We start from the raw sequence: 15,958 nt of genomic DNA, 5'->3' as shown, positions 1-15,958 counted from the left end.
TCCCTGGATAATAGACATGTGAAAGCTTTGGAATATTCCTTCAAAATTTTGAGAACCATCTTACTAAAAAAAAAAAACCCACAAAAATCATGCATTTTCAGGAGAACTAATAGTTTACCTATGTCTACAATTAATGATCATGATTCATAAATAAACCGAACAACAAATAAATTTGTATATGATACATGGAGATGAGAAATCTTACTTGGATCCATTTATCCGGAATGGCCATTGCTAATCTGTAATCAAAACCACCTCCTCCCTGGGACGTTGGAGAACAGAGGGCCGGCATCCCTGATACATCCTGAAATAAAATACATTAGAATGATCAGTCTCCACACAACTGTCATGTCAGGAAAGCTTAGGGCAAAGAATTGAATATAAGAAACAGAGACATAGATTTCTGAGTCCTTTAATAAATATAAATATAAAAGTAGATATAGTGGTAAATTCATATCTTAGTTCCCAATAAGACTTCTGTCTAATGTTTACACTCCAGTACCACTTTCATCTAAAAGGCTTTTTGCTCCTTTCATTAGTATCATTCTGAGAACAGAAAATAGCAAAAGGCTTTTCAAAAACAGTTTAATGTTTAGGCTTAAGAGAAATGAATTTTTTTTCCTACAAGGTTTACCAAAAAACAAAATTCATATGCAATATATCTGATATAAATCTGTGTGTGTGTATGTGTGTGTGTGTGTGTGTGTGTGTGTTTGTGTGTATCCTTGTGAGTTCTACTTTCTTAAGAAATAGAAAACACAGCAAACATAGAATGAAGTAAGGCAGCTTCACTTCGGTGGGTTGTACTGGAAAGGGTCACTGAGATCAGCTCCTGGATGTTTTCATTAGCAGATATAGAAGCAAAGGCACACAGAGGTGAAGGAATCAAGAAAGATAGGGATTTATTAATGGTGGAGTCATGGTTCAGGCATCGAGCCTGTTGACAGAGTGTTTTCACCTGTCGTGATTCCCCTAGACTACCGATAAGCAAATATTAATCAAATAGACAACTGAGCTGAAAAATTGGATAGAAGGATACAGTTGTACCAGAAGATACTTTCGTGATAACTACAGCAAAATCCAGGCCAAATACTATCATTCTAACTCATTCTAGATTTCAAACAAATCCTTTTCATCTGTTCATTTCTGTGGCCAGGCTCATTAGCTCTTAACCACCTCTTCCTTAGACTGCATGCTTTCAAATGGACTTCATCTCCATTTACAACTGTTGGCACAATAACAAACAACATTCTATGAGATCATTTTGCTTGTATTATATAAGATAATAAAGTTCAAAACACAATAGTAAAAATAGGATTATAATATTGACTATTATGATTCGAATTCAATGATCTCATCAAGCTTTAAGCATTTGCTATACACCTTCCTACCCAGTGTTCTATTTTCCTACTGGATTTTGTAAGATCCAATAGTTGAAGAAGCTGCTTTTGCTAGCTAAGAATCTTGCTTCACAGATAGCACAAAAAAGATACTCAATAAATATTTGCTATGTGAGGGGCTTAAAGTTGCTTGGTGGTACAAGATAATGTATCTTTATCAAACTTATCTACATGCATAAATGAGGACATAAATAAACATACCTACACTTACCATGAAATGACAATAGGTACCAGCCCGTATATGACAATTGACAGAGACAGTAGAGAGAAAGACTTACACCTTCCCACCAGGGTCCCCTAAATCTTTAAACTCTATATATTTTGTCTCCTCTGAAATATGTATTCTCTAGGCTTGTGATAAGCTGTGTCATCGTTCAAATTCTTCAAATTTTATAAAATGATGTCATGCTCTGAAATCTGAGATAGCTAAAATACTATTGTTTTGATAATCTACTCACAGAAAAGCTTAGAGAAAGAAACAATTGAGTACTCTGGGCTCCTAACTAATGGATCTCTTAATTAGGATACCCCAATATAAATACATGTGTGATATGTTGAGAGACAGCCATGGGGAACTAGCATGCTCAACCATAACACTGGATTTCTTTGTAGTTGTTTAAAACTCAAGAGGGAAACATGAGGAACAAAGATCAACAAGGTAGACATTTTAAAAGTCATACTTAGCTAAACAGGAGTGATGGTTTTACAAATATTATGGGTGTTTAGTTCAATTTGCTGTTAAAAAAATGGGCTGTAAATCCATTAAATATCAAACTCCTTATTAGAAGCTGGAGTTACAGAAAAATACTTTGCAAAGAGTTACACTTTGATCGAATGACCTGTAAAGAATGATCTGGAAAGATTGCTAGCATCTAGGATTTAAGTTCAAGTTAACTTTGCTTGAGAAAACAGTTGTAAATTTTGTATTAGATGTACCTTTTGAAGAAATAAGGTGTAAGGAAAACAAGGACATCGATTTGTCACAATCCCTAAGTCAGAATTCTAAAAAACTATCTGATAAGTTCATGAGTTATTCCAAGTTTTCTTTTGAAAGTGAAGTGCTAGTGCCCACTTTTTAAAATGTGAAATTATATATGTATGATATATATTCATAAATACATAATATATAATATACATATATAATTTCACATTTAAATATGTTCACACTATAAAAGATACATGTCCACTGATAAAGCATATAAGAAGAGTATGTGTTTTAAATTAATACAAATCTAATTCTTTAAAGATCTAAAAAGTACTATTCAGTTCTGACCAGGATATTAACCAATATAAAATATTTTAATTAATAAAATAACTGTACAATGGTGGGCCTTTACTTTTAACATTTTTATTATACTTGTTGTTAGTAATAAATTCATATTACTCGGGTAAATTTATATAAAGCTCCATCACTTACACATTGCACATTTCTTTAAAAAAAAAAGTTCATGAAGATCAATTCTACATTTCGACGAGCCTCCCATTAGACAGAAAAGTCATGTATTGAAATTGAAGCAGTTTTCAATTTGAGTAGAGTAAATTGAAAGCACATCTTGTTTAAAAAAAAAAATCTAAAACCAAGTAATATAAAGTAGGCTAAAGTCTGAGAGTTTCATTGGTAGAAACACTGGTAATCAGGCAAGAGCTCCCTGGATGATGAAACTATTTTACCTGAAGTGAGTGGAAAGATCAATGTAACAATTTTACCTTTCATGTTCTGAATAATTGCTTCTTTTTCTTAGGTATTCACTTTTGATTTGTTCTGTCATTAATTGTTTGTAGTAATCTGTCACATATATTATCTCTGATTTGGATTGTCACAAATATAATTGACATAATATTTTTTGATGTTTGACAGATAAATTAAAATCCTGTTTTTTAAGAAGTAAGGTGAAATTTAAAATGCCCTGCTGTGAAAAGGACTTGGAACACAGCAGAACCATCAGCTCTGAGCGGAGCCAGTGAAGTAGCCAGTGGGAAGAGCTCTGGGTGTTCTGTAGTTTTGAACTTGTGTATTAATTCTCTGTCACTCAGAAATATCTTCTGAGGCTATTCCCAAATGGCATTTAAAAGGCAAAAGGCCTGACAGAAATAGAAGAGTTTTCTATCTGTAGTCTAACAATAGAGTTACATGAACTGGCTGGATACTGTGGACCCGAGAAATGATGGACAGGAAGAGGGCTCTAGAAAAAATCCATGCTACAAGAAGGACACTCATCCCAGCAGATAGGAAGCCAGCAGGACAAGTGTACACCTTAATCCTGACTCTTCAACATCAGATTATTATCATATACGTCCACAGCTATGCTTTATATAGAAAAATGATCAACATGCTAAATTCAATTTTAATAGTAATTCCTACTTAGAAGACTCTGAAAACCAAGAGGGATTTTAATATTAAATCTAAATTAGCAGAAGCATTTAACAAACTTCTTAATTTATCACATTTATCACCAAGAAGGGAATCGCCAATTATGCCTAGACTGAATTATGTCGTTTCAGCACAGCTTTGGGACAGTTAATCATGGACTTTTAGTAATCACAAAGAACTAGGGAATATTTGGCAGCCTGAGAGCAGTAGCATAAACAGGGAAGGGAAACGCTCAGAAACGCGGGCAGGTGGTGAGCCATGCCATCTCTAACGACTAAACCGGAAAATAAATAAATAAATAAATAAATAAATAAATAAATAAATAGGCAGATGCACATTAATATTTAATTCTTTTCACCACTGAAGGTCTCGGGGTGGGAGGACCTGAACGCTGATCAGGACATTTTACTTTCTAACCACTGGCATGTTCTTTCTAACAATGGAATAGTGACAAGCAATTAGTGTGGATTATCCCCTAACTAGGAAAACAGTGGATTCCAAATAATGTGTCATCCTTACAAGCCAGTTGGATCCTTGTCAGGGCATAAGTCCATTTTTGCAATTACTGATGACATGAGTCTAGCTATTCAAGTACTGTATGCTAACAAAGTATCCCGTATTAAAGGAGTCAGACAGGAGGACAGCGATAGAGACTTACCTCTGCTATAGTTATCGAGTCTGGGTACATCGTGTGCGTCAAATGATTTGCCAACATGAGGTAAACCAGAGCGTCTTCATCTACTTGGAGTCCAAAATATTCACTGTAGTCGCCTGAAAAACCTTGACCTGATACACGAGAAAAAAATGAAAATATATTATATAAATATGTAAATGTTTATCTGTGAAAACATGCCTCAGATAGGCAGGGAGGCATTACTCTAAGGAAGTGCAGTGAAGCTACCACAAAGAATGTAGTAACTCGGGATTTCAATGCCCAGAGATCAGAAAATCCTGCAAACCAGTTTCTGTTTGAAAGAAACAAAGCGAAGAGCACATTAAAGATGTGATTTAACTCTAACTAAATTCCACAGCAGTAAGTAAGGCGACACTGAACCTGACCGGTATACATCAGATTTACAATGTGTCTCTACCCTATCAGGAAACAGAAAAATAGTGGTCCCTGAAACAGTCAGCCATGGGTAGAGGAGGGCCTCAGCGGGCCTACCAGTCACTACTCAGCTACTCGCTGTGGGCAATCCAGAGAGGACTCATTCCCGGTAAGTCTGTGCCCGCACCGACAGGCTGCTAGCATGGGGAGGAGGTAAGAGAGCAGCCGAGGAGCTTGGTCAGAATGCACTCTAGACACAGCAAAGAACACATTTAGCTACAGATACTTTTTTGATAAAATGCCAATGTTAGGTTCTAGGTGGTCCCTCAGTGATAAATCAGAGGAAGTGTGAAAATCACGTCGAAAACTAAGCATTATTGTTTATGTTAAAATGGCTGTGATTTGTACAATACCGATTTGCTGTGATGATGAATAAATTAGGCCTAAACTTCTTACTGCCTCCTCTGACCTACTTTTTATTTAGGTTAGCATGATTATACCATCCGCTATGTATTCACAATTACTCTTATCTTTGTACTAAATAAAATGAAAACTTAATACCCATCTTTCTCCCCTCCTCCCTCCCCCACCTCCACTCCTGGTTCCATTGTCCTAAGCACTGTGTTTTGATCCTTGTTTTGTCCTGTCCATCTGCTGGGTTGTGACATTTAAGGATAAGTTAACATGCGATTATAAAAGGTTATGCCTCAAGCTCTTCAACATAGACACCTTAATAATCATTCTCTGTCAAACTTCCGACTTACTGACAACATCATTCCTTCCTTTCCAGGACAAAATGGACAAAAAGTGTGTCAGCTTAAGTCAGCTGAAAACCTTTAAAAAGCTATTTATTATTACTGTGGTTGTTTCAGGGGGATCGTTAAGGGGAACAGAGGGGCAGAGGACAAGTCCACGCCATCGCTAACACAGGCCCATCAGACTTGCACGGGAAGCGCTTCTATCCGCTGACCCATCTCCCTGGCCCGAGATCACACTCCCATGTAGGTGTGCAGTGTTGCTCAGATCAATCCTGTGTGCGCTGTTAGTAGAATATGCCTGCGAGTTAGGAGTGCACGGACTGGGGGTGCTTTTCAAAAAATTCCTGAATTGAAAACCTTGACTTTCAATTAATTATATGGCAAAAATATAGTAGAGATCAGCACATCTGTCATCCTGGATGTTACACAGCTTCTTCAAATATATGTGCTCTAAGACTGAGAGTTCGCAGCCTTCAGCTAAAACCCCTATTTTCTCCAGCTCCCTGCCCCTGACGATCTTCAGCCATCAAAATCATAAGCTTCATTTTGTTTACCTGTGAATTCTGAATATATCGCTTTGCTTTGGGCAACAGAAGAACATAAATTCGGACCCCCTTTTTTTTTTATCCATAAAGCAACTTCCTTTTTCTTCCTAGATTTCCGGATGAATTTCTCCCTGTGTTTATAGATTAAATACTTCATTCATCCTTACACTAATGAGTTCATCACTTCTCTTTAGCATCTATCTGTCCACTTGCTTTGCATTAACATTCTTAAGGAAAAAATATAAAGTGACTCAGAGTTCTTTTCCTTATGATGTCGGAGGTTCCCAACTCATGGAACATATTTTACGTAACCCATCACTTTAGTGCATTTCCTCAATATCTCAGCCCTCCTGGGTCTCCCGGCCTTCAGTAGAAGCAGTTTTAAACTCTGAAAGGGTCTCTGCCTTTCGCCATGTTTGTCTTTGTCTCCTCAAAGACAGTTTCTCTCTAAAATGAGAGGCAGATATAGGGGAAGCCTGGAGTGTGATGTTGTAAAAGTTTTTCCTACTAGCTGTGGCAGTGTCATGACTGAGAGGAAGCAGCAGTGGTCTCCAGTTTCTGCCCTCCCCCCCACAGAAGACACCTGTCAAGACTGATTGTCCATACATTTTTCCTCATCTTTATTTTCTTCTTGGCAGTATAGATCCTCAAACTTTCTACTATTTTCATTTTCTTAAAAATAGGATTTTTTCATATGCTCTATTCTGATAATGGTATCCACAATCCCAACTCCTCTGGATCACTCCTACCCTCTCCTCCCATCCAGACCCACACCCTTCCTGTCACAGCTTAGAAAACAAACAGGGGAATCATTGTAAGATAAAAGAAAACGAAGTAAATTAGAATAGGACGAAGAGCAAAGGAACAACAAGAGGGAAAGAGCCAAAGATAAGCACAAGAAACTCACATACATGGATGCACATTCACATACACGGAGAGAAATCCATAAAAACACAGACTCCGAAATCATAACATACACACAAAGAACCTGTAATGTTAAAAAATGCTGTGAGAATACATTATAAGACAAAGAGCTTTTGAAGATGCCAAAGAGCTGTGTTGGGCATCCATCTTTAAGCTATAAGTCATCTCCAGTTAGTAATGACTTAAAAACGAAAAAATTCGTTTCCTCCAATGAAGTTCTACTGGGGAAACAAACCCCTCTAAACAAACATTCCAATGGCCAGCCCTAGATGAGCAGAATGTATTTTTAAAAGTGTACAGTAATGCTGGGTGTGGGAGCCCATAGCTGAAAATTTGTCACTCTGCAAAAGGCTGAGGGAGAAGATTTGTAGTTTGAGTTCAGTCCAGTATATCTAGCAAGACCCAGTCTTAAAAACAAAAACAAAGAAAAACAATATTAAAAAAAAAACCAATTGTCTCTAGATCATGTATTTGGGGGAATTGGGATTCTGAGTTTAATTTTGTGCAACATTCAAAATGATGGCCTGATCTGTCCTTCAGTTTAATTAAAATCAAATGAATGGTGTGTGTGCTTTCTCCATGTAAAAAGAACAGAATGTCCCCACTTATCTTTTTTGCATCTATTTTCATATAAATGCTAAATACATCCCAAATGTGCTGCAGTAAACAGTTCCTTTACATTTATTTTTAAAGCCATGTATTATTAATCCTTTATTCCTAAGAGAGATACGAAGATGGAAAGGCATCTGTTTGCTTTCCCTCCGACTAAATGGGAGCAAAATGACTCCCCATAACACATAAACATAAACACATAACACATAAACTCAACTAACGCCGAAGCTGCCAGCCACAGCCACAGCCGTCTCTGTCGGAGAACCACAAGGCAGCCCACAATTTAAGAAGGGAAAATAAACCCATCCTTTACACCTGCAGCAGGCACCTACCCATGCCATGGTGATGATACAGCATGGAGGTGACACCGTCAAAACGGAAGCCGTCAAAGCAGTATTCCTCCAACCACCATCTTATGTTCGACAGAAGGAACCTTAAGACTTCCCAGCTGAAATGTTAGAGAAAAACATAGTTAAGCATAACGCAAGCCAGGTTTTCCTCAGTTACACATCACTTGTTCAGATGGTGCGTTAGATTTAGTTATGTATCCCAAGAAGTGTGATAGTCAAGAAACACATACTGCGTACACAAGAAAACGCCACGCCATTTGGATAATAGAAGTCGTTGTAAAATGAGAGATTGTTAAATGCCCTTTAGCTAGAAAATCATTCAAAATCTGAGGAAAAGAACATGGAAGAGGAAAGAATTACAAGTCATGTGCCTGCGTGGTCCCGTTCAGCGGTGTCCTCTTAGCAACCAGAACGGCTGCTAGAGCTGATACAGCTAAAAAGAAAATGTTACTTATAACTAAATTTTAATCAAGATTTTTTTCATCAATTACACCATAAGAATTAGAGGTGGTTACTTTTTCTATTCAAACAATTTTTTTATTACAGGTTGGAGAAATGACTTCAATGGCTACCTTTCCAAAATCCTTGGCTGAAACTTCAAGCAGCTATAATAACAAAGAAGAAATAAATGATAAAGAGAAGGACTTAATCACATGATAAATAATATTGCATTTACCAGACTGCTCTTTTATAAAGGGAAAGATGAAATATAATTATAAAAATATTCACATTTTAATAAAGTATACAATAAAGAGCTACACATCTATCGAAACGGAAGGAAAAAGAACTGTATTACTCAATTAAAAACTCCACATGAAGCAAATCTATTTCAGACAACTAAGGAGAGGGCAACATCAATTAGTATTTTTGTCAGATGCTCAGCCATGGTTGAGTTCTCTATCTTATTACAACTGAAGTTTTAAGACTTTAATACCTCATTTAGTTTAATGACAAAGCTGTAATTGTATATACAAGTCTTTAACACAGCTCAAATTTATGTAGTTTTAAACCTTCTTCATAGTAAAGCACGATCTGACAGAAGCAGAGATTAAGCCATCACAATCAACCCCAAAGGTAGAAAACTGACCTTGGGAAAAAATGAATGCTGATGCTAATACCTACTTGAAATAAGTTCCCCGAACTTTAAAAACTTACTGGATACTTGAAAAATATTTGGAAAGGAAAACCCAGAAGTATAAGCCATGATAGTTGCATGAAGGAAAACCTGGAAGTTCAGGAAGCTTAGGTTAAATATGTATAAAGGTAAATTTCAATCATATTTTATTAATCCATGTTCATTTATTTTGTGACTACATATACACATGTGGGCTTGGTGTGTAAATCCAAGAGGAATTCACATATGGGCATCATGTATAATACTCAATTGATTTTCCATTGTAAGTTTTTAGATCAGGTTTTGATTTGAGTGAGCATGGCTTCCATAGTCTCATATCAATGAATGCTTAGTCCCCAGGGCCTGAGAAGGCTTGAGACAGACTGGGATGTGTGGTCTTCAGAGGAGGGGTTTCACTGGAAGCAGGCTTAGTGATTTTAAACGCACTCAGCATTCCCAGTTAGCTCTGTCTGCTGCCTGCTTGTGATCTAAGCGTTGACTTAGTGCCATGCCTGTCCACCTGCTGCCATAGTCTTTGCCATGTTGGTCATGGACTCTACCCCTCTAGAACAAGGAGCCCCAGATTAAACACTTTCTTTTAGAAGTTCCCTTGGTCCTGTTGTTTGGTTATAGCAATTGAAAAGTTACTAAGACAAATAAGATAGATCACTGAACATGGAATTTCCTAGAATACTTAGCGAAGCAGCCAAGGGAGCCCTCCAATCTATGCCTCACTAGGGTTAGGATTACAGCCGCACATTCTGGATTGTTACTTGGGTGCTGGAGATTAACTCTGGTCCTCTTGCTTACAGAGCAAACGCCTGACTGACTATGCTCTCTCTCTAGCAGACACAAAGAGATAGTACAGCTCTGTAATGATCACATTATTTTATATAAGAATATATAGATCTACTTTTTGATGCTTTAAGTTAATTTAATAAGTTAGGTTTTTTATAGGTTTGGGATTTACAGCAAAGCTAGAACGGGGTCATGGAGACATTTCCTAGATACCTTTTTCCCCCATATGTGTCTATAGCTATTTGAAAAGAAGGTTCAGGGGCTGGGGATTTAGCTCAGTGGTAGAGCGCTTGCCTAGGAAGCGCAAGCGCAAGGCCCTGGGTTCGGTCCCCAGCTCCGAAAAAAAAAGAACCAAAAAAAAAAAAAAAAAGAAAAAAGAAAAGAAGGTTCAGTGCTGTATGAAAATTTCAAAAGATTTGAATAGGTTACAGTTTTGCATATTAATAAGTTTGAAAATGCAGTTTTCAAAGCACATATATGTTTAAAATAATGTCATTACTTTTACATACTTTTATTTTGTTGAAAGATGTATTTATATGTAATTCTGTGTGTCAGAAAGTGTGTGTGAATGTGCATGTGAGTGTGCCTGTGTCTGTGTCTGTTGCTCTTGTCCTCCACAAAGAGGCTAGTAATGACTTCAGACCTCAAGGAGCCAGATTGTTGTAGAGTGTCAGACTTGCAATGTGGGATCCACAGGGTGGTGCTAATAATTGTAGAATGAGAATTTTTAGACACTGAGACATGTCTCCAGCCCACATTTTCTGTTTGAAACTAAACACATTTCTTTATTAAAAGATACCTCGGGGCAAATATTTATTTAAATGATAAATACCCTGACAGATGTACACAGATATAAAACCAAAAAAAAAAAGACAATACCAACTGTCCCTAGGCTTATCTGACATTCACTATTCTTTATGTGAGGTGGGGTACAGAGTACTTTATATTTTTTTACAAAAGTTTAATTTATGCAGAAAACAGTCAATGCCTTCTAGGTCTTCTTAGCTTTCATCACCCCACATTCCTTATGCTAAAGATTTCTACTTATTTACATGACTGGCTTATACTAATGGGCATTAACTTCATATAATGGAAAAATAGTGAACTGGGTAATTTCAAAGATAAAATAGATTCATAACAAATAAATGCATCATAACATCTAGGAAGATAAAAGAAAATGAAAACCTGATCATGTGATATTGTGTTTCAGAGGCAAGAAGAGGGAATGGATGTGAATTCAATCACTGAAAAGAAAGCAGTTCTCTAGCTCAGGGTTTTAACTAAGGGCAGAAGTAAGAAACGTCCCCTTGATTCCTATCTATACAGTAGTTCCCCATTCATCTCGTGACCAAAAACAACAATAAAATGCTTTAACATATGAAAAGGAATAGCTATGTCTGGGTGTGACAATGTGCATAGACACTGTATTCGCATGGATTAAAAAAGAAAAGAAAAGAAACTCTGTATTGTGATATTCAAAACTAAGCAAATGACAACTGGGTATCAAATTAGAAATCTTCAAAGGGTAAATTTTATTATTTAGGTTTCTAAAGTACAACTAAACCAAAGCAAAAGAATCATTATCTATCTGAAAAGAATAAATCAAATTTGTATTGGCTTCAAAATAATGTCATTATACTTTAAGAATCATTGATTAAAATGAATTTTTTCATCTTTTACAAAATGATAAACACAGAAAATAAGCTCAAAAGAAAAATCTCAAACAAATATTTAAAGTTAAGTACAGAAAGCAGAAAGCAAAAGTCAAAAAATCAAGTCTCTGGGGAGTACTGGATAGCTTTGTTGGTAAAGGGTTTGTGGTATAAGCAAGAAGAGCTGGGGTCAGTACCAGAGCCAATATAAAATACACAAGTATCATGGCACTGATTATATCTTAGATGATGGGGCAAACACAGGAGATTCCTATGCCTTAGATTCTCTCTATATCAGGAGATACAGGCCAGGGAAATAGCCAGGCACAAAGACAAAGACAGAAGATAGCCAAGGAAGAATACCTGAGGTTTTTTTTTCTAACTTCAAAGTACATGAGAACATACATATGTAAAATCTTCATACTAGTGAATACACACACACACACACACACACACACACACACACACACACACACACAGGAAAGACAGACAGACACAAAGGACTGTTCAATTTCTATAAAACATGTTCAACAAGATTATCTTACTAATATTAGATTATTAAGACTAGATTGTTAATTATTGACACTATATTATTCGAAGCAGTTAAACGAACACTAATTGGTTTTATATGACTAAAATTTTACAAATAGCTGGCCACTGTTGCATGAGGAAAGAGGTGCAAAGACACTCGTATATAAAAAAAAAAAGGCAAATCTTAAAGAATGTCCCATACTGTGGTCCAGATGTGTGTAGTATCTTACCCTGACACATTGAGACAATGTGCTTGACTATAAACTCACTGGCCTGGTGAAACTAATTTGAAATATATTGATTAAGCTCAAGTCAGTAAATCATGGAATTAGAGAACTTCACAGAGAGAATCAGGGGGAGTAACGAGTCTACAGAGCAAGTACCCAAGTCCATACATTTGTATGCATAGAGTGTAGGACTCAATGTGGAAACAGTCAGATCATGGAGTGTTACCATGGTACCAGGATGAAGATGTAGCTTTCTTGATGTTTGACTTTAACATGTAAACATTCAATTTGATATAGACAATGCATTTGCTTATTAGATAAATACATTTATCTCAATTCAGAGCCCAAATAACATTAGAACGGATCCAGGAGTTCTCAAGACTACCTGCTAAGATCAGAGAGTGACAAAAGAATTTCGGTAGCAGATTTGGAATAGAGCTACACCTATGGATAGCCAAAAGTTTTGTATCATAAAAATATAAAACAGACTCAAGAGGGGAAATGGTTTGCATGGCATCATACAAGTTAAATCAATAATCAAATATGTGCAGGTTATCTGTAAGGACCCACTATTACAGTACATATCAAGTCTAGACTTTTATAAATAAAAAAAAGCAGGTTTTCAACATAACTACATTGTTGGAATATACAGACAGACTCTGTTACCAGTCCTAGAAACAGTAAAAGCCTTCCTAAAGTCTGAATTTCTAGCCACTAACCCGGGGCTAGTCTTGGCAGCAGGTGTCTCTCTGAAAACAATCCCAATTATGTATTATGTGATTTTCTTCTGTGTATGAGACCAGACCCTAACTTTGACTAGATCAGTATTAAATAATTAGCGATACTACTCTGTGTGGAAAAGCAAGCATAATTTAATATCAGTTTGAAGCTGCGAGATATCAAGAACAACCAAAGGGAGTTTAACTATCCAGGTGAGGTCCTGAATGCAACTTTTCAGTGTTCACATGGACAGTGAAAACATTAATGGCACACAGGAATGGACTAGTTTGTGAAATTTAAATTCTGCCTACTCAGTGGACCATTAGGACAAGTTGAAATGAATATGTGAGGACTGACAGTAAAGATTTATGAAGGATGACTTAAACTATGTGTCTAGGAATTTCAAATTTAGTAATGAGAATTTCTATTTTTCCCATCTTTTTGGCATAGATAGGCAGGGGTGGGGGGAGTCATGATGTATTCCAAACTCTTACCAAATGATAAATGCTTCGTTGTGTGCTTTCTGGCTACATAAATGGACTCACTCTTCTCAACTTAATGGTTACCTTGAGTCAAAGAATAAAAAGTGTCTGGCAAATGGTATGATGAAAAAATCCAATTAACTTTTTCTACCTCAAAATGTCATCAGACAGCTCGTAACTCAGTTGATATATCCAGCTGACTAGGATCCCATAAAAATATAAAGCAGAATTTCTCAGGCCAGTATTGTTTTCAACATATAAGGTCAAGTTTGATTCTTAGATTATTCTCATGACGTAATGCTTTTAACCCTGCACTGATAAGCCATGGTGATGAAACATAATGTCTGCACCATTGCAAGAACTAGATGGTGCTCTTTAGTCTGTGCCCAAGGTAGGCCACCATGAAAACACTAGAGAAGGAACCAAATTCAGTTATTGATCTCAAATACTACACTATTGATACATGAACTAGGAACTAATCTTACCTTCTCTCATTTGAGTGACTCCCCACCATTTCACTTAAATGAAGATTAAACATGGTTTTAGATGTTTGTTTTAAATATTTATCTTAAAAATCCAGAAAAATATACAGGAACAAAGCGGATATTCTTGTTACTCATCAGCTACTAAATGATTACATCATAGATGTCTCATATTTAAACTCAATACATAGATGATGATATATACATCTAAGAATTGCTAGCAATCAAAATAACCAGAATTCCAACTGGTTTAGATGGTTGCAACAGTCAGTCTCTAATCAAGTAATGAAACTTATTAAGGAACTTTTTGTCATGCATTGATAATTCCAATATTAAGATTTTTACAAAATATCTGTAAACTCAAAATTGTTGATTGTCTCGCAGTCTGCCAATAAACTTTCTAATGAAATAAAACACAGCCAATTTTTCTTGGCAAGCAAGTATAATCAGACATAATGACATTGATTTAATTAAATCACATTTTGTAAGTCAAATCTATTTGCCTAATGTCCTATTTATTTGTGGTCCAGAATAATGTATAATATTTTCAAAATAAGCAACTAGGGTCAACAGATGTTACTAAATGTACTAATATTACATACTAATAAATGTAAGATGTTATTAAACAGATGAATCACACAAAATAAACAAGGAAAAGCAATCCATTCATCTTAGCTGTTCTTCAGGTCGTATGCCTGCACAGCTATTAAAGAATAAATCATAATAACATGAAGCAAAATCCTTGATGTTCTGATTTGCATTTAAACTTCAAAACTGAGGGGAATGAGTGGACTTGAGGAGAAAAGGTTCTCTGAGATTGTTCTCTTTCTTCGTAGTATAATATTTTATTATTTGGGAATTTGATACATTCCCACAGAGTATTTTAATAGTATTGACCCAATATCACCCACATAGTTTTTCACAGATCTAATTACCACCCTCCAGCCCCCTCAACTTCCTGTCCTCTTTTATATTTTTATAATTGGCCACGTCTAATTGGAGCCACTCATGTACTCATGGCTGTGGGACCACCAGGGGAGCATGGTTCGTCTTCCAGGGACCACGCCCTGAATGAAAACTGACTGTTCCACAGAAGTCATAAACTGGGAGCAACTCCTCAGCTAGGGGTGTAAAGATTACTTTTTATTCATATGAAAGGTAATGCAGCCCCCAAAACAGCCAAATTATAATATGATATTACTGTAATAATACTCTTAATATACCACCCTTGACAAAGGTGTATCTAAAAGCATACCACTTTTTTTTAATTAAGAAAATACATTGATGTGATTTTCTTATGTTTTGTACGATCAACTCAGTAAGAAAGACAAAAAAATGACATGACTATGAAGTATTGATATACATGTATTACTAAAAATGTCTAATACATACTTTGGAAGAGAAAAACTCATACTAAATGATGACTGGACATTTCTAATTTGTATTTATCATCTGGTTGATAAAAACTACCAAAGAGGTTTGTAAGATTATATCCAGTGACCCCCAATGATGCAAATTTATATCTAAAAATAATAACTTTCACCATAGAACTAGGTTATACTTAGCTTATGATAAGTAGCACCGAAATTGTTTCTAACTAAGTGATCTGAAGTCAAGAGAGGCATTCTCTTTTTGTTTGTCAGTTACCAAGACAGATTTACATTATATATGTTTGGCTGACCTAAAACTTCATATGTAGACCATTCTGGACTTGAACTCACAGAGATCTGTCTGCCTTTGCCTATATTACTGCTGGAGTTAATTATGTGTACCATCACAACAGGAATGCAGGTCTACTTTAACAAATAAATAAATAATATAGAATATCGTACTGTTTAATTTGTTTCCTAAATGTTTCCATCTAAACATATCATAAAAATACTCAAAATATTTTCAAGTTTTCTTTTTCTATAATATATATTATCTGCCCAAGAAAGATTTAGA

At 36.0% G+C, this 15,958-nt stretch overlaps 1 protein-coding gene across 4 annotated transcripts in view; it reads right to left on the bottom strand.

Annotated features, from left to right (window-relative positions):
- The window catches only part of Gbe1 (1,4-alpha-glucan branching enzyme 1), a 265,447-nt gene that overhangs the window by 67,871 nt on the left and 181,618 nt on the right, over positions 1–15,958 (bottom strand). For all 4 annotated transcript variants that reach the window (XM_039088229.2, NM_001100502.1, XM_039088228.2 and 1 more), the window contains 3 exon segments: positions 7,991–8,106; positions 4,430–4,557; positions 206–304 (listed from right to left, as the gene is read on the bottom strand). In XM_039088229.2, coding sequence (XP_038944157.1) covers positions 206–304; positions 4,430–4,557; positions 7,991–8,106 — 343 coding nt within the window.

This window comes from Rattus norvegicus, chromosome 11 (assembly GCF_036323735.1).
Source record: "Rattus norvegicus strain BN/NHsdMcwi chromosome 11, GRCr8, whole genome shotgun sequence".
NCBI classification, from domain to species: Eukaryota; Metazoa; Chordata; class Mammalia; order Rodentia; family Muridae; genus Rattus; species Rattus norvegicus.
This window is presented reverse-complemented; position numbering and strand designations above follow the sequence as displayed.